This window comes from Perognathus longimembris, chromosome 12, assembly GCF_023159225.1.
Source record: "Perognathus longimembris pacificus isolate PPM17 chromosome 12, ASM2315922v1, whole genome shotgun sequence".
Taxonomy (NCBI): Eukaryota; Metazoa; Chordata; class Mammalia; order Rodentia; family Heteromyidae; genus Perognathus; species Perognathus longimembris.
The window spans coordinates 63,204,530-63,228,722 of NC_063172.1; the positions used below are offsets into that span (position 1 = coordinate 63,204,530).

A 24,193-nucleotide genomic window follows, 5' to 3' on the forward strand; every position below is an offset into this window, starting at 1 on the left:
GATAGCTTAGGCTTTTTTTAAAAAAAAAAATATCACCCTTTCAGGATAATTCAAGTTAACAGTAAAATAATTTGTGAATTAATTCAAGGCTCTGCTCTTAAACCGGCAGCTAGATAGTGACAGAGAGAAATGTCACACCTCATGACTTTGAGCTGGAACATTCCAGAGAAGAACCATCTCCCTGAAACCAGGCTGAAGAAAGCATTACCTGGGGGAAATGTGAGAGCCACTTAGGTCACCTTCCCTCCTACAAGGGCAGCGTCGCTCTTGCGTACCAACTGGGAAGGAGAGTCTGGGTTTTCCCTTCAGTAAGGAAAGCAGTGTATTCTTTCACGAACAATCTGACTCTACTTTCTTCGTTTTTCAGTTTGGCTACAGCTCAGTAAAGTAAACAGCAAAAGTAAGTGGACCATAAAATTAAGCTTCTATCATTGAGCTGTTAACTAAAGCTATTAAATTTGTCATTTGGGATCTAAATATTGAAGTAAGGCTTTGATGGTTCTGTGAGACTGTACCTAACGTTGACTAATCCAGAATATAGGATAGCAAACAGCAGGACTGAAAAAATGTTTTTTTTAAAGGTTTTCCAAATGGTATTTACATTAGCCCATTCCCATCCTTAATGGCATACAGTGAAATAGCTTTACAGGTGCTTGATGCATCCAGGCTCAGGGAATCTGGAGGAAATGCCAGGGCTCCAGTATCTTAATTTAAATAAATAAACCACAATTGGATAGGGGTGGCTCCCTCCATCCAGTTGCACGCTGAATTCTGAGAAATGGGTGTTTTCAGATGTCTGCTCACGGTGCTTTTTAGTAGCCGATCCTGAATGTCTGCAGGTCAAGTCCTGGAGGGTAAAGTAGCTGAAAGAATCAGCAGGAAAGCACCTTCTGTGTGTGGAGGGATGGGGTCCTGGGGTTACCCCACCCTAACCGTCCAGGAAGAACTCACTCACCCTACCCAGCCTCTGGTGTGCTAGAGATGTTTCTGAGCTAAACACGGGTGAAAGATCCGCTGCTCTAGATTAGAAATGTTATGAAGAAACGTAGTTGAAAGAGCACTGGGGAAGAGGAAGAGACACTAACGAAGGGAGAGAGTAGGAGAAGAACATCAGGACACCTGTACTTAAAGGGGACGAGGTGGGGTCGGGGGAAAGGGAGATAAATGAAGAGCAGAAGAGAAGGAGAAGGCAGTCGAAACTTCCACATGGGTCTTGTAAAATGACAAAGTGACAGCAGGTTGGGCAAGGGATCGTTGTTGAAAATGTTGAAAGGGGTAACAGTGATCAAGATACATTTCATTCATAAACTGTTTCATTAAATGGCAACTGCTTTGTACAACTATTTAAAGATAATAACAAAAAGGAAAAACAGAAAGAGAGAAATGCTTGGAGGGACAGGAAACAAAGATTAGAGTGACATAGGAACTTCATAGAGGAGGGACAATCATTTCGAAATGTGTACATGATACTTCCTGGAAGGTCTTCAGTTCATTGTTTCAGTCTGACAAAGAACTGAAGAAAAAGCCCCAAGAAGAAGGGTAAATAAGTTGAGAACTTTAACACAGGAGACAAACAAGTTGAAAGCAAAATGAACAGACTCTTTGAAAGAATTCTGAAGGGCTGGGAATATGGCCTAGTGGCAAGAGTACTTGCCTTGTATACATGAAGCCCTAGGTTCGATTCCCAAGCACCACATATATAGAAAACGGCCAGAAGTGGCGCTGTGGCTCAAATGGCAGAGTGCTAGCCTTGAGCAAAAAGAGGCCAGGGGACAGTGCTGAGGCCCTGAGTCCAAGGCCCAGAACTGGCAAAAAAAAAAAAAACCAAAATCAAAGAATTCTGAAGCAGGCAAAGTGCAAATAGTGGCAAAGTTTAATTGAAAGTAAGAGTAAGACACCAGAGAAAACACAGGCAAAGCCATTCATCTACTGGGAGTTCGGTATAAGACCCCAGCCCAGACTCTCAGCTCGAAAATCCGCCGCATGCCATGTGAGGTTTTATCCACTGTTTCCTAAGACGGTGGAGGAGAACATAGACTTCTCCGTGTAAAAAGCCAGAAAGGGGACCTGAGAATCGTTAGCCACAGTGCAGGTGCACGGGGATCCCTCTGTAAGTCTTTCTGGCAAGTCTGGGCTGCTCCACCCCGCAAGGGGAAAGGGCATCTCCCCCCAGTGCGGGTCCACTTCAGAGGGCTTGAGGTGTTTGCTTTCTCAGAGCTGCTATCTTCACTTCCCCAGAGGAGGAGGGCAGCCTCCCCTGATCGCCCCCCACCCCCTTCCCATGGAAGAGTAGGACGTGCGTGCTCCAAAGGCCATCTCTGCTTTCTCCTTGGTTGCCAGGAAGTGAAGAGGCGTCACCCCAACATTGTCGCTTACTCTTCCTGTGCTGCCTGTATGGTTCTAAATCTCCCTCAGTTGTATTTAAAAAAAAAAAAGGTTAAGTTGTTCTTCTTAAATAGTTACAATTTCTATTTATCAATGATGCTTTGCTCAAACAAAAATGTCTTTTTTTAGTAGCATATGTAAGTTGTGTACGGGAGGGAGGATTCGTTGCCACATCTCCGGATATCAGTGAATGGATCCCAGACAATGTCACCATCTCTAACGCTCTCCCCTCCCTCCCTTCTTAAAACTGTCTCCGCAGATCGCATCGTTCTACTTCCACACAGTCAGACAACTTGCCTGAACCATACTCACCCACCCTCTCATCCCTGGCTGGTCAGCCTCCTCTGGAGGGTACCTCCACACACACACACACACACACACACACACACACACACACACACACACACACCCCACAGGCGGTACAAATGTAGAGTAAATCGAAAGACTCCAGAGGCATGGTCTCACGTCGGTGGCAGCAGCGCCGTGTGGGCTTGTGAGCAAAGCAGTGTCGCCCCACCTCTGAGTACCTGAAGAAGAACTTGGAAGGCGGCCCGGCAACCTGCGCCTTATCCACCCCTCCAGGAGACACAGAGGTGCGCTCGCGTTCGAGAGTCACTGAAACACACCTCTGCCTAACAGGATATCCACGTCCATCCGGGCCCTTACACTCCCAGCCCCAACTAAATGTAACAGCGGCGTAAATTGCTAGACATTGCCTTCTCCATTATCCTCTAGATAGGACCACTTGCTGAAAGAAAGAAGAAGAGATAAAAATCTCTCCCTTTGAAAGCAAAAAACCAACAGCTTATCTCTAGCACTTTCTCAGAAAGGAAACTCCAAGTAGGATTTGTACATTCTCAAATGCAGAATGGGTAATAAGAATATGCAAACGATAGCAGAAGTGCATTTGGATTAATTGACTTATCTGATTTATCTTTGATTATAATCTTTGATTATGGCTGTGAATTTTCAACTTTCTAAGTAAGTGAGATTTCCTTTAAAGAAAAGAAGTCGGAAAAAGAAGAAAAGGAAGGTGAGAGGAAACAGAGAGGAGAAGAAGGGGAAAGGAACAAGGTTTGGAGGGTGTATTAGGAAATCTTAGTATATTATTCACAGTGTAATCACTCATTTATCCATAAATTTAGTGGTAGTCCATTTTCAAGACTGACCTTTGACCCTGAATGGAAAATTGCCAGTCGCTTGATTGTACAGCAACTTACAGGCATAAAAAGTTCTTGTGTTGGAAAATGTGTAGAAAAAGAGTACAAGCCAACAAGGGGAAGAACGGCCTGCAATAAAATAAGAAAATAGGCCAAGTACTGGTGGTTTATGCCCGTAACCCTAACTTCTCAGGAAGCTGAGATCTAAGGACACACTCAGGGACAGTGCCCAGACCCTGAATTTAAGCCCCGGGAATGACATTAACATACACAGACAGACGACAGACAGACAGACAGGGAAATGGGAAGAAACCACGTGTGCACCAGAAAGCACATACCCAGAAACCCCTTCCCGTCACTAAGGCACAAAGGAGGAAGGAGAACAGCCAAAGCCCACTTCTAAAATTCAACCCGTCTCAAAAAGTATAGCTAGGGGGCTGGGGATATGGCCTAGTGGCAAGAGTGCCTGCCTCGTATACATGAGGCCCTGGGTTCAATTCCCCAGCACCACATATACAGAAAACGGCCAGAGGGGGCGCTGTGGCTCAAGTGGCAGAGTGCTAGCCTTGAGCAAAAAGAAGCCAGGGACAGTGCTCAGGCCCTGAGTCCAAGCCCCAGGACTGGCAAAAAAAAAAAAAAAAAAAAAAAAGTATAGATAGGTTTGAGTGACTCCGTAGGAAGTAATGAAGCACAAGCAATATCCAGGACACAATGTGAGACCTCACAATACTCAGCCGATACGGAATCTGGGGACAGACCTTGTGCACTGGGGTACATTACTTGTTGTAATTACTCAGAGTATCTGCCCATCAGACGCTTTTGTGGCACTTCTCTGAATCCATCACTGGGGCTTATGTGGTTGTTTCTCACAACAACCTCATTAAACAATTAAAATAAAAAATTTACTAAAAGGTCTATATTATTCTGCGCCTTCTTGGACTCATACTTACGGGTTTTGTTTTCTGCACGTAGTTATGGTTTGTGATCATGTTTTCTGAGTAGAATTATTGAATTGGCCATAAGCCCAGCACCCTGTTCTCAGTGTGTTCACTGGACAGAACTCAGCTCTTGTCTACTGACTAGGATCGGGAAGAGTATTATGTCACCAGGTTCTTGCCATTCATTTTATGAGAGCGACTGCATTGGTACTTTTATAGTGAGGTCAAATCCTTTTCACAGGGGTAAGTTGTGAAGTAAGCACAAGCAGAAGTGTAGTTCACATCTCCTTTACAAATGCTGTAAGTCACTCCTCTTAGAACGGTCCTCCCCGCCTGAGACTCAACCCCCCCTCAGGAGTGCTTCTGGCATTACACCAGCTCTTCCATTATTTATGAGGCGCTAGGTACACGCGGACAGTGATAGAAGGCAAAGTCTTCATGCAAATTGCACTCCAGGTAAGGAGGCAGGCAATTATTAAAAGAGCAACTAAATAAAATTACTTCAGAAAGTTTTATATGCTGTGGAAACAAATAAGGCAGGGGAAGAGACGTCGCAGTGCCAAGACAGCTCAGAGAAGACAGCCCTGTGCAGGCGACATGGAAGCAAGAGCAGAGGGAGGGGTACCTCTGAAGACAGGTGCACGCACCGGGCCTAACACGCACGCACACGCCCGAGGTCGCTTACAGTGCGCAGAGCTCAGGGCCCTGCTGTGGGGTGAGTGAAGGCAGGAGGGCAGAGGGGAGAGGAAGAGCTGTCAGGAACCAGATCTCTGAGATGTGGGGGGCAGAGTACAAAGCAGGGGGAGTTAGGAGTCACTTGGAGAGGTGAAAGCACAAGAGTGACGTGGTGGAAGGATCGCTCCGACGCCTCTGAAGAAGAGTCAGGTGAGAGGGGAGGGAAAAGGGCTCAGGACATCTTTCCATCGCAAGTTAGAGACAGGGGTTAGAGAGGAGGGAATGCGCAGAGTCATAGGGTTACCACTCAGAGGCCTTCACTCATTGAGGTCTTCTGTGGTCTGCATGTCTCCCAAACTCATGGGTGGAAACCTCATCATCCATACAATAGTATTTAGAAAGTGTATTGCTAGCGAGTCATTAAGTCACAACTCTATAAAGCCATCATGGATAGGATTGGATAGGATGGTTTTTAACGCTTCACAGATGGTTAGGTCCATCTTCTGCTTTTCTGCTACTTGAGGACACAGCAAGAAGGCTCTCACGGATGCCGACACTTCCAGTCCCTGGACCTTAGATTCCCCAGCCGCCAACACTGTGACAAATACATGGCTGCCCTTTATAAATTGAAAATCCTGAGCTCACGTATTTTGCATTGCAACACAAACAGACTAAGATATGGTCTTTCCAGTGGACTTGATCAGTCATCTTTCCACCATTCATACATAGATCCTATAAAGTATATTATGAATAGCGAGAAATAATAAATACTTTGACAATGCTGCTAAAAAAAACGAGTTATAGATTTAGGAAAAAGTGATAACTACTTGCTTCATTAGACACTCTAAGGTCAACATGAGATTACAGAGTTTAAAAATCATACTATAAAAAATCAGAAGGAAGAAAACACATGACTAAGAAAAGAGAAGGATTTTCCAAGTTAAAAAATAGAAAGGGGAGAAAATACAGTCATAAAATTCAAGGCATATTCTACGCAATTTAAAAAAATTGATAATTAATAAAAAGAAAATGGGACAAATGAGGAAGAATGATGAAAGAGATGACACCGATCACGATGCATTCATTGTATTCATATACTACCTTGTTGAATGGCAACTTCTTTGTACAACTACTTAAAATAAAACAAAATGAATTTAAAAGAAGAAGAGGAAATTTGGATTCACAGAGATATTATTGTTGCTCATGAGCAAAAGAAAGACTCTGTGAGGCACAGAGAAAGGCGACATTTATATGCCGAGAGAGAGAGATCTTAGGTACACCATGATCTCAAGCTCCCAGAAAGTATTTCTTGTACTTTCAAGCCTTTAAAATAGCCAAGAGCCCAATAGCTATGCCCTTATGAACACATAAGATGACGCTAAGTGAAATGAACTCCATGTTATGGAAACGATTGTTATATCACTGTTGTAACTACTTTCAACGTGCTGTGTGTAACCGTAGCTTCTATTATTGATGATCTTCTTGTATCCCCTTCCTGTGGTTGTACCTGCACTATCTCTGGATCTTATCTGAGTACACTGGAAACCGTGTATACTGGTATTAGAACTAGGAAACTGAAAGGGAATACCAAAATCGAGAGACACAGGGTAAAAAAGAGAAATGACTACAAAAGCAATACTTGCAAAACTGTTTGGTGTAAATGAACTCAACAATTCATGGGGGTGAAAGGGAAAGGGGGAGGGGGGGAGGGGGAATGAGGGAGGAGGTAACAAACAGTACAAGAAATGTATCCAACGCCTAACGTATGAAACTGTAACCTCTCTACATCAGCTTGATAATAAAAATTTTTAAAATAAAATAAAATTATCAGACAATAAAATAAAATGTATGCTGTGTAAGCTTCCTCAAAATAGATTAACAAAACAAATATTGAAAGAAGCCTAAAAATTTGACCACAGGACATTTTAAATCCTTATCTCAAGGGAATACTACATAAAAATATGGAGAGAAGAGGTCAATAATGATGACAATTATGAGTTGGCAGTGTTATGTGAAGAACTACAATCCAAATAAGAAAAACATTGGGAAAGGAATAAAAACCAAAACAAACAGATAGCTAATAGCAAAGGAATAGCTAATTCACCAAACATCAAGCCCTCTCAAGTATCACTAATAACGAACCAATGAAATGAAATGAAGCAGTGACGTCATTCTCTTCCTTTACTAGCGCCAATGAAAGTACTTGGAATCCACCCGGGTTATTGTGAAAGGAAAAGCTCACACCGTCTGGAAAGCTTACAGGCATCAGACATTTGGTTCTCAGAGCTCTCCAGGCTCCGGAGTCCCAGATCAAGGCAGCACAGATCTGGTATTTGCTGAGGGCCTCTTTCCTGGGTAATATATGAACATCCCTCCCCTGCAATTCCCTTGGTGGAAGGATCAAGTGGAGATGTTTAGCCCCTTTTATAAGATCATTAATCCCCTTCTTGAGGGATTCACTCTAATCATGCTCAGGGGCCCTACTTTCCTAATTCAATCACCACAGGGATCCAAGATTTCAACACAGAAGCTTTACCGCGACAAAAATTCTGATCATAGCACTCAATTGGAGTACTTGTCCACTGAGTATCCCTTACTCCATAGATACACTGCAAAATATTGATTCTTGAGGAAAGAACGGAGTTTCCCAGAAACCCCATTTTGACTGAGAATATTATCCAAAAGATGAGGGGGGGTGGGTGGGGAAGCACAAAAAATGTTTAATACAAAATAGCTTATGACTCTCAGAAATCTTCCCAATCAGGCTGTGAGCTCGGAAGGCAGCTCAGGAATCTGAGCAGGGGTTTCCCTGGCCCTGGCAATGGCACCTGCCAGATGCCACGGTGCCACACAAAGACAGTGCCCTAAAGAGCAAGGGTGATGCCCAGTCCCTGACACGTGTGTGAGCAGCAGAGAGCACCACCCTCTGCATGACCCTCTGAGGACTCGGGGAGGGAGCAGGGCACTGACCCCCCGCTCCTGGGAGAACCCGCTTCCACCATGCTGCCAGTCTCCAGATGAGAGGCAGATTATTACTCCGGGTGCTCATCTGGGACTCCCTTTAGGTTTTGGTCTATGACTCAGTAACAGTGGACAGATGAGTCTGGCGAACACACAAGCTCCCAAATGGGTGCTTCCACCAGGGCCCGTGGTAGGAAGGCGGCTGATTTGGGTGTCCACAGAGGCTGATCAGCGGGGAGGGGAACGGAGCCATGGCAGTCCCGGGCATGGCATCTTCCATCTCGGAAAGGGCGTCCCACACGCAGACAGGAGATAGGAAGAGAAGACAATCCCGCCTGCACCTAGCACTGGCGAGGGGAGGGGCCCCCAACACTCTTGATCTCTGCCCCTCCCAGCACTAGCTACTGCTCAGGGATAACAAGCCCGCCCCACCCTCCCCCACCCACCTGCCTTCTTCTGAGCTCATCCACTGTGCTGCACTGTCCTTCCCCAGAGCCAGGCACCCAAAGCTCACGATGCAAGCTAGCCCATCTTAAACCTGCTCAGGCTGCTTAGCCTGCCTCACTTATTTCTTCCCTTTAAATCCCTTATAGACTCCTCCACTCCCTTCCTGTAAGCCACCGGGTTTCCCCCTGTTGGGAACCATGGAGATTAAGGAGCCTTTTAAACGCCCTTGTGTCTATGTTTTGAAACAGTGGCTGATGGGCAGGTCGTCACCATCCAGACTGGCAAGTGTTCCAGTCCTGTCTCCATGTCAGTTGGCTAGATAGACGCTGGGCGAAGACGGCTCACGGACACGGAATGAAATTGCTCTCTAGTGGCTTGCTCCTGGAAGACCCGCGTCCTGGACCTGAGGACAGTGATGCTCATCTTCCCCATACAGACCACACGACCTACCCAACACGCTCACATGAGGAGCTAGGTAAAATGGATGGGGCAATCGATCTGGCTGTCTGTTCATCCATCCATGTATCTCTCCATCGCTCCATTTTTCTATCTCTCTACAGGTACAGAGATAGATATCTGTATGTATCTCTCTCTACATATATATGTATATATATATATATATATATCTCAGAGGTATATTCTTTAGATATATGACCTTCATATATCTTCTATAAAATAATTTATATATTTTCATACATATTTTAAAGTATATAACATGTACACATATCTATATACATTATATTCTCAAATATATAATGCATATATACATGCATCTCTCTATATATACACATATATATACAAATACATATTTATATGCTTCAAATAGTTGTACCAAGGGTTTCAATTTAACATGTCCATATATGGGCACGATGCGTCATGATCACAGTCACACCTATCATACACACACACACACACACACACACACCCTGTGTGAAGGAGATAACCTCAGCCAGGCAGCTTCAGAGGCCCAGCAACGCCAGGCCACTGCAGCTGGTCCCCTGGTAATGACTACAAGCCAAAGCCCGTGGGCAAAAGGCGAGCAAAGGCCTTCGTGTGGTTTGTCCTTACAGGTGGTGGGGGGACCGAGGAGCCTGGAGCCTGGGTCTTCCACCGTCTCTTCCTATATACCCTATGTACCGGAAAGGAGTAGGATGTCATCACACTGGGACTGGAGGTGTGGCTCAAGTGGTAGAGTGTCAGTCTTTTTTTTTTTTAACCCAATTCTTCCTCTGTTTATATATATATATATATATACATATATACATATACATATATATATATACATATATGCTTATTTATTGTCAAAGTGATGTACAGAGAGGTTACGGTTTCATACATTAGGCATTGGATACATTTCTTTCTTTCTTTTTTTTTTTTTTGCCAGTCCTGGGGCTTGACTCAGGGCCTGAGCACTGTCCCTGGCTTCTTCCTGCTCAAGGCTAGCACTCTGCCACCTGAGCCACAGCGCCCCTTCTGGCCGTTTTCTGTATATGTGGTGCTGGGGAATCGAACCAAGAGCTTCATGTGTAGAAGGCAAGCACTCTTGCCACTAGGCCATATTCCCAGCCCTGGATACATTTCTTGTACTGTTTGTTACCTCCTCCCTCATTCCCCCCTCCCCCCTCACCCTTTCCCACACCAACTGGACACCAATGGTTTTGCAAGTATTGCTTTTGGAGTCATTTGTCTTTTTATCCTTTGTCCCTAGTTCTAATACCAGTATACACAGTATCCAGTGTACTCAAATGAGATACAGTGATAGTGCGGGTACAACCACAGGAAGGGGATACAAGAGGATCATCAATAATAGAAGCTACGGTTACACATAGCACGTTGAAAGTAGTTACAACAGTGATATAACAGTCGTTTCCATAACGTGGAGTTCATTTCACTTTCATGTTCATAAGGGCATAGCTATTGGGCTCTTGTGATCCTCTGCTGTGACGTGCTAATTATTCCCTATGAGGGAAACCATAGATAGAGTCCATGTTTCTTCTAGAGTCCATGTCTGGCTCACTTCACTTAGTATGATTTTTTCCAAGACCTTCCATTTCCTTACGAATGGAGCAGTGTCATTCTTTCTGATAGAGACATAAAATTCCATTGTGTAAAGCTAAGCAAGAGCATAAATAAGGCTCTTGTATTCTCTTTCTCTCTCTCTCTCTCTCTCTCTCACACACACACACACACACACACACACACTCATCACTTGATTGTTCTTTAAAGCTGCTTTGGAAATCATAGCTGACGCAGAAAGTCACCATGATGCCTCTTCCAGTCAGAACTTGTGGTCTTCACTCAGCAGGCTCTGCTAGGGCCAGCAAGGCAGCAGGCACTCACCTTGGTGAGCCAAGTGTGCAGCTGTAGCCTGGCCTTAGACAGTACTCAGTGAGTCACAAAGCTAAGTAGACCACCATCCAAGGAGGCTGGATATGAACATGGAAAAAACACCCTGAATACCAACTCTCTGTGGGAGAAAGACCAGAAAAATCTGGAGTGGAGGCGGCTGGTATAGAGCAGTGTCTGGTGATCTAAGAACGACCTATAGGGAGCCCACGACTCAATGCTGGGAGAAGAATTAAACTGCCGACCTGTACTGACCTTAAAGTGGCCCACAGGGCGGAAGTGGACAAATGCTGCGAGATTTTACACGTGGAGTGCCCTGCAGTCAAGTAAACGTAAATGACAGATAAACGTGGTTCCAATAGTTGGCATGTAGGAAATTAGAACAGGAAGCCTGTTTTAAAAAGGAAAGATAGTGGGGAGAGCAATAGAGATCATGAGGTTGATCTGTATGCATTGTACGTGTCTAGAAATGTCATGATGAAACTGTCTTTGTATGAGTGATATATGCTGATTGAAAAATGGGAGGAAGCAAGGGAGGGAGGGAGGGAGGGAGGGAGGGAGGAAACCAGGAGGAGTCAGGGAGAAGGGAAGAAGGGAGGGAGGGGGAGGGAGAGAGGAAGAGGGTAAGGAAGGAAAGAGAAAAAAAGAAAGAGAGAGAGTAGAAAGGAAGGGAGGGAGGGAGGGAGGAAGGGAAGATGGGAGAGAGAGAGAGAGAGCGAGAGAGAGAGAGAGATGTCCCTCTAACTCTAACCCTAAAGTACCCTGTGAACCGCTCCCGTCACAGCCCCTCAATCCCGGGCCCCTTGGCCTGGACTCTCCGGGATTGTAGGCACCTGCCCGCACTTAAGTATTTTTCAGTTCCATCAAGTCCTTAGGCCAGTTACTGAACTGCTTCTGACTTTCTGATTGCTGGTGTCACTTTTGGGTCTGACCTGCCACCCCCACACTGGACCGCGTGAAGGCCAGTTCCTGCCCCGGGCTGAGCTCCTCTAGGACAGCACACACTGACTAATCCTGACCTGCTGACCTTGCTCAGCTTAGTAACTCAACTGCCCGACCCTCCCAAAAGGCAAAGAATCCAGTCAGCCAAGCAAGGGGGAAAAAAAATCTCAAAACATGCTTTTGATCCGTCTAAGTGAACACCCAGTGCTAAAGACACAACGTGAGTGGCAATTGTGAAAACATTGCATGGGGAACGAAAAGGCACTCTTCACTCTTTTTTTGAAACTATTGATACATGGTTTCTTATTCTGACATGTAGTCTAAGATAATTAAAATTTTGTTTCCTGAAGTTCTTTTGTCCTCTTATAATTGAGGTAAGCAACTATCTTTAATTATACCAGCAGATTTGCATATTCTAGTTGTCCCTGGTTAAAGACTTACAGATGCATTTGGCAAGAAAAGGAACCAAAAAATGAAAATGTCTATTCTTACTTCATTTTGGAGAATTGAAATGATAGACTTATCTACTGGAAAAGAAATTATATACAGACATGTGTGTATATGCTTTTCTAATTCAAGAATTCAAACATTTCTGTTATTTAACAGTTCATGAAAATGGGATTTTGTTGTTGCTGCTGTTTTTGCTGACTCTTTTCCTTTTGTCTTGTTAGGTTGTCTCGGGAGGGTGAGGAAAGACACAGGAAAGGCGGGACAAAGGGTGAACAAATACAGCAATGAAACTCATTAGACATCATGTGGAAAATGCACTATATAACTTGTGGGTAGAGACAGGAGGGAAAAACAGGGAGAACGCGATGAAAGGAGTGACATGATCCAAAAACAAATGTGCTCTTCACCCAACTTATGTAAATGCAGCCCTTCTGTACATTACCTTTACAATAGCAATTGTGTGTGTATTAAAGTTCCTGAAGGACTTTTTTTCAAAATATCAGAGTCTATGGAACTATTTACTCTGTTTTAAAACATAAAGGAGATCAGGGCACTGGTAGCTCACACCTACAGTCCTCGCTACTCAGGAGGCTGAGATCTAAGGATCAAAAAGCCAAAAATGGGAGTGTGTTCAAGTGATAGAGTGAGTGAAAAAGCCAGGTATGAATGAGGGGCCCCAAGTTCAAGCATCAATACCATACTGATAGGAAAAAGGGGGAAATAAACCATGGAGCGTTTACAAGGACCTTAAGTTTTCACAGTGTGTAAAGTTCCAGGGTTACGCAATGGTAAGGTTTGCCCAAAGTTACAGTTAGGAAACAGCAGAAATTGTACTTGACGCTTGACTTCCTGACTTTTTGGGGTACTCTTCCTGTCTTCCCACCTGGGAAACCAGAAAATAACTGGAGAAGAAAGGATTGTGATTGTAGCTTGTGAACAGTTCTATGCAACCCTGAGATAAGGCGGCTAACCCAAAACAAATATTGTTTAAGCATTGTTACTGTAAATAACAAATTTCCACAGCCTACTGTGATGATTTAAACTCTTCCTTCCATTTTGAGTTTCTCTAATTATTCCTAAGCCTTGAACTTCTCAATTAAAAAAAAAAAAAAAGCTTTGAGGAAGCTAACAATAGCTAACTAACTCTAACCATAGCAAAAAAAAAAACTGTTAAAAATTATATTGTAATTCTGTAGGTTGAAACATCCTAGCTCTAAAGTTTATAAGAAACGATAATAAATATCAGATAACTGGGAGCCTAAAAACATATGACAACATATGTACATAGATGAACACATCATAAAAGAGAGGGAAAAAATAATTAAGAGATTTTCCTGAAACCCAAAGAAGAAGCCAAGAAGAGCTGTAAAGTATAATGAAAACTTTCACCTGTAGGGGAAAATACAAACCACGCCCGTGTTTAATTACAGCACTTCTCCCTGTGCTTCCTGGATTATCAAGGAACACACACACACACACACACACACACACAGATTTTCACATATGAGTTGGTTCTGCCACCCCAGAAAATAACTTCTTAAGCCTAGATCTTGTCAATTAGGCATCAGAGGACAGGGGATTTAAATTTCATATTCAATCCAAACATTTAAATATGTGAAAGCCTGAGGTCCTTAATACCTAAAACTGGGCAGGGGGCAGGTGTTCATCCAGGACCTCTTTGGAGACCAGCGTGAAAAAATATCCAGGAGTTGGCTTGTCTATGTTTGATAGCCATTATTATTTAAGTAAAATTAATAATTGTACTAGCAAACATTGTTTAGGTTGTGGTGTTCCTAAAGTCTATTTTTCAAATAAAAATATGAAACACCAGGTTACCTGGCTCTCTTCTGACATCTAGTGTTTCTAGGTATTATTGCAAACCACCTCAGTTAATTTTAAACTATTTAGTATGAAAATACCATATGGAATAAAAGCTTTAGAATGCATGCGTAGTATATTAAGATTCTGTTCCAAATAAAAGTAACAAATCTTCAAAGGAGTGAAAGACCTTGACTCTTCCCCTTTGAGAAAGTTCAATGGACTGTTTTCTTTGCAGTAGACAGAAAGACCCCATCAGCTGGGTACTTCCGGGTGGTTTGTACTTTTAGAAGCCACAAGACCATCCTAACCAGAATCTCAGCTCACTTTCAAGGCTGGGGTTTCATTGCTCTGCAATGGGGAGTGAAGGGACTCTGGACATGTCACAAAACATCTTATGCAAGGTATCATGGTAAGCACAATGGTGAGCCCCTTAGGACCTAAACAGACAGGTGCAGAACCAGGCCCTGAGTCAGATCGACGTCTTCAATGCTCATTCCCAAACAGCTTTTAAAAGCTGAAGCCTGGGTGTGTAGAAAGACCCGGGCTTATGCAATCCTTCTTGCTTTTTTTTTCTGTTCTTTTGCTAATCTCCACACAAGTCCTCGGTCATTTTTTTTCCTTCATCTCTGCTGTCAATCTGCTGGCAAGTGTACGGCCCGTTCCCCCCTCAACCTCCACACTACACAACAGACACATGCCAGAAGTGGCCACTCCTTCCTGCACAGTCCCGGGACTGCCTCGCAGCAACAGCAGGCTGTTCTAACCACGGGGCCTCTCATTTCCACTGATACAGTGGCATCCGACTCGATGAGGACAGTCCCCGCTTGCAAAGCCGTGTCTTCTCACGTGCCCATGAGTCCCTGCTTCTGTGTCCTGCTGGAGGTGACAGGTGGAACGCAGGGTGTGGGCAACTCTGAAAGATTCTTGGGGCTCCAAGTGTGGCTCAGAGTTAGAGCACTTCTCCATCTTGTTTGATCCCCAGCCCCACAAAAATAGAGAGATAGATGATTGAGTGATTGATAGATAGGATAGGATAGATAAAAACAACTGGGATTCAAGCAAAAGACTTCAAAATCAATGATGGTCTTAAAAACGATAAATTTAACTTGAGTGAAAAACAAGATTGCATCCATTTTCTTGCACTGCTGCTCAGGATCAACAACACACAGGGAGATGCCTTAGGAGTTGAGGCATTCCAGGACTCATGGGAAGAAGGATGGATGCGGCATGAAAAAGGACATGACATGCTAGCAGTACCGTGCAGGGACAAGCAAATCTGTGTGACTCCAGTGCACAGTGGGTGGGAAGGGGCCTGCTGTCGTGAGGAGTGTTAGGACATCTACCTCTTCTGGTGGTTCAAGACACGACCTTGGCCATTCAGACACAAACTTGCCCAGAAACAGCACTCAGAACAAAAAAAAGTCAACACAGAAATCGTATTGGACATTTTTATTAAAATTCTTTCTTGGCTGATGACATTTGTCATTCCTTTTTTGTTTCTATATTGCATTTGTCCTTATTACCCCAAAAACATGATTTATCTCAGCATCTTCAGGTTATTCCTTTTCTCTATCTGCCCCCAAAGCCATTCAAAATGTGCCCCAACATCTTTCCCAGTTTCCCGTTTTTCCTTCTCCAGTCACAGTTCTGACAAGCCCAAAGCACAAGTGTGTAAACACCATTGATGAAATACAGATCAGAAATTCCTCTCTTTCCTAGACAGTTGCTTCTCCTCATGGAATGCTTAAACCGCTGACTTTCAAAGGGATGGTAAGTTATAGCGAAGGGTGGCACATGTGAGAGACATATATTTAAAATGTACAAAAATAAATGCACAATAGTTTTTGAGTTATTTTCCATGGGGAAAAATTCAGTTACAAGAAGTTATTTATATTAACTTCTATAACTTTACCAAAGGTCTACATTGTGAAGGGTTAAAAAGTTCAAAACACAAACTACTAACAGGATGTGTGTCCAATGACTGAGGTAAGTGACAGAGCAGACAACGGATGTCTGTGTACATCGCAACACACATCCTACAGATGTACAATGAAATACAGATTGCTCTTCAGAACCAAAGGAAAGAGACAGCCCAGGGAAGGAGAGGTAGGATTTTAAAAGTCCTTAGCAGAAGTAGGATTAGGAAATTACACAATGATGTTTATTTCCAGATCAACAAACCCAAATAAAATATTTATACACTCAATAAATTTATTTTTTTCTAATCTTTGGGTATAAGAAGGCTTTTCTATGAAAAATGCTTATTACTCATCTGTCTTATCAATGAATTATCATATGCAATAGAAAAATCATGTTCTTGATAAACAATCAGAGCCAGTCACATAGAGAAGAAATCTTTGGCTTTCCCATAATTATAGCCATGATTAGCAATTTGTAACAGTTGACTCAAGGACTTATCCAAAGTTGCTCTGTTGATACATCGAAGACTTTCAATCAAATATATAACATTGTTGAAATGAAGAAAAATTTTTAGTATAAACTGGAGAAAACTGATAAATCAGGGATTCCTTCTCTTCAATGAGAGACTCATAGTGATGACTGTTTTTTCGAGCTGCAAGACAAAGAAAGTATTTGTTTGTTTTTTAAGACTATGCATCAGACAAGGGCCTCATATCTAAAATATATTTAGAGCTCAAAAAAGTAAACCCCTCAATAACTAATTCTCAAAGAAACAGCAACTCAATTAATAAATCGGATAGGGTTTTCTGAAGAAGAAATAAGAATGGCCAATAGACACATGAAGAGATGTTCAATATCTCTGGCCATGAAAAGAACACACATGCAAATCAAAACAACATTGAGGCTCCACCTCATCTCAGTTAGAATGGCCATTATGAAGAAAACTAATAATAACAGATGCTGGTAAAGATGTGGCCAAAGGGAAGGCTACTACGCTGTTGATAGGAATGCAAACTGGTTCAATCACTCTAGAAAGCAGTGTGGAGGTTCCTCAAAAGACTATACACGGAGCTCCCCTATGACCCAGCAACCCCACTCCTGGGCATTTACCCAAATGATCTCAAAGCAGGCCACACTAGAGCCACCGGCACAACCACCACAGCCACGATACGGAATCAACCCAGATGCTCCTTAGTGGATGAATGGTACAAGAAGATATTGTACACACACAAGCACACACACACACACGTAAATATATACATACACATATACATGCATACATATATATATACCATATATACACACCATGTATACATATATATACCATACGTATATATACCACATATATTTGTATATAATGCCATATACGTTTGTATATATAAATGGAATTCTATGGTTCCATCAGAAAGCATGACATTTTTTCCTTCTTTTTTTCCCTTTTGTTGCTGTTTTTGATTCCTGTACCCTTTATGCTATATATGTTTATTTGATTGGGAGAAAAGGGAAGCACAGAAACTTTGGGACAAAGGTTGAACCAATTCAGCAGCGATACTCAGTAAACACTAAATTGGAAATGAACTATACAACTTGGGGGGGGGGAGGGTTCGGATGGGGAAAACTGGGAGAAGATGCGGGAAGGGGTGACACTGTTCAAAAAATACATGTACTCATTACCTGACTTAAGTAACTGTAACCCCTCTGTACATCACCTTTACAATAAAGAGAAGAAAAAGTGTGGATGACAAGGTTTGCATAGGACTACTTGATAATACTTCATCCTGCAATCAAGAGTAAGTGGAAAAAGGGCCAGCGAGAAGAGAAATACTTCACAGAATTTCCCTCCAGCACAGATGCATCGGATGGAGACAGGTACTTATAGTGCCAGCAGAGGGACGTGCCTGCACCCAGGCACTCTGATGTACTTGCTCCTCAGTTCATTCGAACACGTACAAAGCAGGGCCTGGGGATGGTGAGAGAGCTCAGGAGGAACTGGCGCTGGACAAGTCCAGCCCAGTCAGCACGCAGAAAGGCATGGTGCACGGCTACCCTCGTGCACACTCACTAAGATGCTACAAGAGCCGAAAATGATAGAGAAACTGGGAACGAGAAGGCCGATGGAGCACTACGGGTATTTTCCAAACAATGCAGAATTATGAAATTACCAAGAAGTACCGCAGGAAGTCTGACAGGGCTAGTCTAGACGTGGAAAGTGAGGAGACACACCTTATCCTAACGTCAACATAAAGATGGCCTCCTCTGACATTTCACGAGGGAAGACGTTGGCAGATAAAGACCCAGGGGCTCCACTGATTAAAACTACAGCACAGGCTGGGTGCCCGAGCCTCACAGCTCTGGTTCTAGCTATGAGGAACAGGAGCTCTGGTTTGAAGCTAGGCCACGCAGGAAAATCCATGAGACTCTGATTTCTAATTAACTACCAAAAAGCTGGACACGAAGCTGCGGCTCAAGTGGCAGAGAATCAGCTTTGAACGAAAAAGTAAAGGGACAGCACTCTGGGTTCAAGCCCCTGGGCCAGGCCCTGAGTTCAAATCCCAGTACCAGCACCCCCCAAAAAAAAAAAATCAGAAACACTAAGAAAAGCTGGTCTTCCCACTGTTGTTCCTACTCATCCCCCAAACAGAGGCCAGGAAACTAGTCCTTCAGCTTAGTGTCACTAAAAGGGTTTTCGTTGTTTTGTTTTTAATTTGTTTGGAGTTTTTGTCTTGAAACCATCCATGTTCCTAAAGAAAAAGGAACCCATAGGAAGTGCTTGGCTTTAAAGTGAGAACCTAGGGGAAGAGAAAAACCTTAGGGACAAGCTTTGACTTATGACAAAAACAAGTCTCAAGACATCTTCAAAGGGCCCAGCCTTGCCTGAATGTCATCCTGCCCCTTGTCAATTCTCTGATACTCATGACACAAACTGAAAAAAGTACTATTATCCAACTCTCAGTGTAAGCCACAGGCAAACAATCCTCCGAAAGTCTCCATTCTCCATCACCAAAAGGCGGGCAACGTAAGTCATTTCCTTCAGTGCACCTGCAGACAGGCAACCAAAAAGCCGCAGACGAGTGGGTATCATTTTTTATCCCGGAAAAAGAACACCTAATTCTTACAAGTTGTTCTAGTTCGGGCTTTCTGCCTAAATAGGAAGAGTAATGAAGGAAAATCTAAATAAAAAGTTTCCATAAAGACAGAAAAAGAAAGGAAGAACTCAACATCTGTTATGCTGTTGTCCAAGAATTCAACCAGATTCTGTAGCATGTACGACACAAATAACTGGCTTGGCTTTGCCTGATTACTGAATAGCTCAGTTTTACTGCTCTCACATGGTTTATTATTTGTTTTTAAGTATGATATATAGATCTCATGGACATTTTAGATTTAAAAAAAGATTGTACAGAGATCTAAACAAGGGCATTTTCCTTCCAAACTACTAGGGCACAGAGGCTCAAGCTTGTGATCTTAGCTAATGGGAGGCAAGAGATGGTGGGACTGTGGTTCATGGCCGGGCAAAAGTAAAGACCCCCTGGGGCCGGCTTTGTGGCAGACTGCTTACCTAGCGTGCATGCACAGTCCTGGGTTCGATTCCCCAGCACCACATAAATAGAAAAAGCTGGAAGTGACGCTGTGGCTCAAGAGGTAGAGTGCAAGCCTTGAGCAAAAAGAAGCCAGGGACAGTGCTTAGGCCTTGAGTTCAAGCCCCAGGATTGGCAAAAAAGAAAAAAAACAGTAATGACCCCATCTCAATCAGCGGCTGGATGTACTGGCACATGCCTGTCAGCCAAGCTTCAGAGGAAACACAAGTAGGAGGATCAAGATCCGGGCCAGCTGTGCATAAAGCAAAAACCTATCTCAAAAATAACCAATGCACAAAGGGCTGGCAGAGCGGCTCACATGGAAGAGGGCCTGTTTAGCAAGTATAAAGTCCTAAGCTCAAATTCCCACAACAACCCTCCTCCCGAGAACATCAACCACATTAAATGATAAAATTATACCTTCAGAAACAAAGAAGTCGGCTAAGTAAAATGCAGTCTTCACAGCATTAGGTGCATTGGAAATGCCTTTTGAGTCCCACTCATAAGGTGCTTTCTCTGGATGCCACTGGACCCCATATACTGGATATTTATATCCTGGAAGAAGAGCACAGACCAGTAAGTATTAAGAATAGCTTTAGGGCTGGGGATATAGCCTAGTGGCAAGAGTGCCTGCCTCGGATACACGAGGCCCTAGGTTCGATTCCCCAGCACCACATATACAGAAAACGGCCAGAAGCGGCGCTGTGGCTCAAGTGGCAGAGCGCTAGCCTTGAGCGGGAAGAAGCCAGGGACAGTGCTCAGGCCCTGAGTCCAAGGCCCAGTACTGGCCAAAAAAAAAAGAATAGCTTTAGATGTTACTTTTAATTGACTTCTTTCATGTCCTATACCATATAAACATCAAAGTAAAATTGGACACAAAATAACTTTTATTTGTAGTCAGTCTAAAAATTTTCAATACCATCTGTTACTGATTTGCATTTCAAGGTAATCGTATTGATTTCCTTCATATCCCATAACATATAAACTCCTTACAGTAAAGCAAAATTGTACATATTCTTTTGGACACAAAATAATCCTTATTCATAGTCAACCTAAACTTTTCCAATACCATCTGTTACCGATGATTAGCCTTTCCAGGTAATAACAGTAACACACAGCAGTTCAGCTTTGTGTCTGCATATGCGTGTGTATACACACATGCGCATGCCGATACCGGGACTGAACTGGGACTTGATCTCTTGCTTGGCTTTCTTGCTCACATCCAGAGCTCTACCACTTGAGTGACACTCCAGTCTGGCTTTTGTGCACACTGAATCTGAAGAACTTTCCTGCCCGGGCTGGCTCTGAAGTGGGATCTTGCAGGTCTCAGTCTCCTGAGCAGCTTCGGATCACAGGTGTGAGCCACTAATCCGGCCTGAAACTAGACCCACAGTACAACATCCAAATGTACATTTTGGCTCTGCTTTTTTTTAGGAGGGGTGTTTTACGGAGTGAACCCAGGGCTTCAAATATACTAAGTACAACCTACACCACAGCACTGCAAGCCCTGGCTTAAAATACAATTTGACCAAAGCCACCGTTTTCCTCCATGCTGGGTTTCTTCCTCATCTCCCTTCCTGTGTATTCCACTGAAGTCACATTCACTGGCATTTCTAGTGAATACACACAGTCACACTTGAAAATTCCTCTGTGCACCTCTTGTTGTCACATACACTTTCCCTCGTGTTAACAGAACAGTATCTCCCCTCTAACATGTGTTTCTTTGGAACTACAATGACAACTACAAAGACCATGTGGAGGAAATGGAGAGAATAGCTACAAGTAGATATGTGAGCGAAAGGCCTCTCTCCTCTCACATCCCAGCTTTCTCTTCTAGTGGAGAGTAGGTTACAAGAAGGCAAACGACCCATCCCAGCTTTGCAGGGTCCATACAAGGCAAAGTCCAGCAAGAAGCTCTGGGCATGCTCTCCGTCACTACAATGCCTCTCCCCCACCTTATTCGTACTCTACAGCTGCTTTCTCTCTGACCTGGGACCCACAGGCTAGGTGACTTGAAAGGAACTGTGACCTCAATCAATTGAAAGGTAGATATTCCTGTGTACTTCTCTGGGATATGCAAAGCATTACTAAGAATAAAAATGAATGTTTTAAATGGTGAGCTTTAGCGAGGATTTAATCTGGTACACAGAGGAACATAAGTATACACCCTAAGGTCAGGAAACAGGATTTACCTTCTTTAATAACTTGCATTACTAAAAGACCAATGCAGTGTCCTGAGGGTTGACAGATTCATGCCTTGCCTCACTAATTGAGAACACAAGCCTCAAGAGTGGAAAGAGAACATATAAATAGAGTATTTCCTCATGTTAAAGGTGTCAGAAACGTTTCGGGTGATAAAATGAGTATGGTATGACGACACAGTTGGAAGAACCAAGGAGTAGAAATCCATACTCAATATTGTTTTATACAAACCATTATTCATTCGATACATTTACCCAAAGCTCTAGAAACAGGAGAAACAGCAATCCAGCGACAAGACACTGAACGCTGAAGGAGGAGGAGGACAGCTGGGCCGGGCGGAGGAAACACAGGCAAAACACATCTAGAAAACAGAAACGGGTGTGTGTTTCCTAGGAGAGGAGAATGAAGGCAAGAAGACTGGTTCCAAGGCGACGTCACTTAGCAGTGATACCACTAACTGAAGCTGACAAACCGTTCCCAGAATTCCTTGTGTGCTATTATTATGACCCCACGTATTTGACCAATGGGCTGTGGTTTGGGTGTGCTTCTCACATGAACATGTTGGAAACGATCCTCTAAGCTATATGCCAACAGTCTGTGGAGGTGGGGCCTTCCGGAAGAAATGAGGATGAGATGAAGACAGGAAGACTGGTCCCATGGCAACAGCGGCTTTACCGGGAGACAAGGAACAGGAGATGTACTTTCTCTGTGGTGACACAGTCAGCAACATTATGAGGCAGCAAGAAGGCCTCACCAGACACCTCTACGATCTGCGCAGCCTCCAGAACCATGAGTTCACTAACGCTGTTCCTAGTGAACTATCTACTCGCTGGTACTCAGCAACAGAAAACTAAGACACGGTGATACAGCCAATCTTTGAATCCCACTTAATTCTAGTTTTGTCCATTCCAGCACCCTGTCTCCCACGCAGTTCTACCTCACCTCCCCAGCCCAAAGACAAAAGCAAGGAGTGCATTTGTCACACAAAGCAGATAGATGGAGACCCCCAACCCTTCCTTTGCATGCTTCCTTTCCTACTTCTAGCTCCGCCCAGCATCATTCTCTCTCTCTCTCTCTCTCTCTCTCTCTCTCTCTCTCTGCCCTTCCCCACCAAGCTGTGTTCACAAGAGATTCCATATAAGTTTATAGTCCTCCTGGGAGAGGGAGGAGACGAAGTCTATAAATAACATGTCTCGGGGCTACCAGGTAAACCAGCACCTAGCAATGCCTGTCAAGACACTTATTGTTACCTAGTTAACAGTACATGACCACAGTCTACTTCGGGTGTATAGATCCCAAAGGCAATAGACCCAAAGAGATAGTCAAGGCAGGTATATATACTCACAGATAGACATAGATCTAATAGGCAAATTAAAACATCCAGCAGGTTCTGTAGCTGTCTGTCATCTATGCTACTTAGAAGGTAGAGATTGATCTCTACCTTGATAGGTCAAGGCCAGCCCAGCCTTCTTAATGGCTTGGTGGCTGGGTGTAGTGGAATATAACTGTTAATCCAGCTATGAAGGAAACACCATGGCTGGGTGCAGTGGCACTTATTTCTCACTCCCAGTAATGAGGAAGCGAAGCCTAGGCCAGCCTGGCATAAGAAAGGGGAGACCCTACCTTGAAAATAACCAGCACAAAAGGAGTTGGATATATAGATTAAGTGATAGAACTTCTGCCTTCAAGCATGATGCCTGAATTCAATCCCCAAGTACTTCCAGGGAAAGGGAAAGGGAAGGAAGAGAGAAATAAAAGCATTGGTCTATCTTCACAAAATCAAATTCCTAACATATCCTGTCATTCTAAACATTCACATGGTTCTACTGGAACCATGGAAATCACTGGAAATACTTCTCAACTGTTAGATCGCCAGTCTAGCAATCTTGAGGCCTTGAGTTAAAATCCCACTGCTACAAAAAACTGTTTAAATGTACAGTTAATTCTATCTCGCCAGATAGGATCTCGATAGGGTGTACTTAATAGCTCAATAGTACTAAGCTTTACTAACTTTTGTCACTGTTTTCAGCTGATATTCCAGTCTGAAAAAATAAATGTTAGTGTTAAACGCCACATGATTCTGGGGGTGTGTGTGTGTGTGACAGTACTGGGGCTTGAACTCAGGGCCTGGGTGCTGTTCCTTAGCTTTTTCGCTCAAGACTAGTACTGTAACACTTGAGGCACCTCTCCCACTCTGGCTTTCTGCTAATTAATTGAAGATAAGGGTTTCAAAGGCTTTCTTGCCTGGGCTGGTTTGGAAGTACAATCCTGGGTCACTAGGATTAGAGGTATGAGCTATCAGTGCCCAACCTCCACATGACTTTTATTGAAAGACAAACAGCTACTGCGTCAATTCTTTAAGGAATCA

General features: G+C 43.5%; 1 protein-coding gene across 1 annotated transcript in view; it reads right to left on the minus strand.

Annotated features, from left to right (window-relative positions):
- Positions 1 to 15,755: 15,755 nt before the first annotated feature.
- Positions 15,756 to 24,193, minus strand: part of Ggh (gamma-glutamyl hydrolase) — a 30,838-nt gene continuing 22,400 nt past the window's right edge. Inside the window, exons 8-9 of the mRNA XM_048358807.1 lie at positions 20,044 to 20,178; positions 15,756 to 16,697 (exon numbers count right to left, since the gene is read on the minus strand). Of these exons, the coding sequence (XP_048214764.1) occupies positions 16,576 to 16,697; positions 20,044 to 20,178 (257 nt within the window). The 3' untranslated portion in view covers positions 15,756 to 16,575. The remainder of the gene's footprint in view (positions 16,698 to 20,043; positions 20,179 to 24,193) is intronic.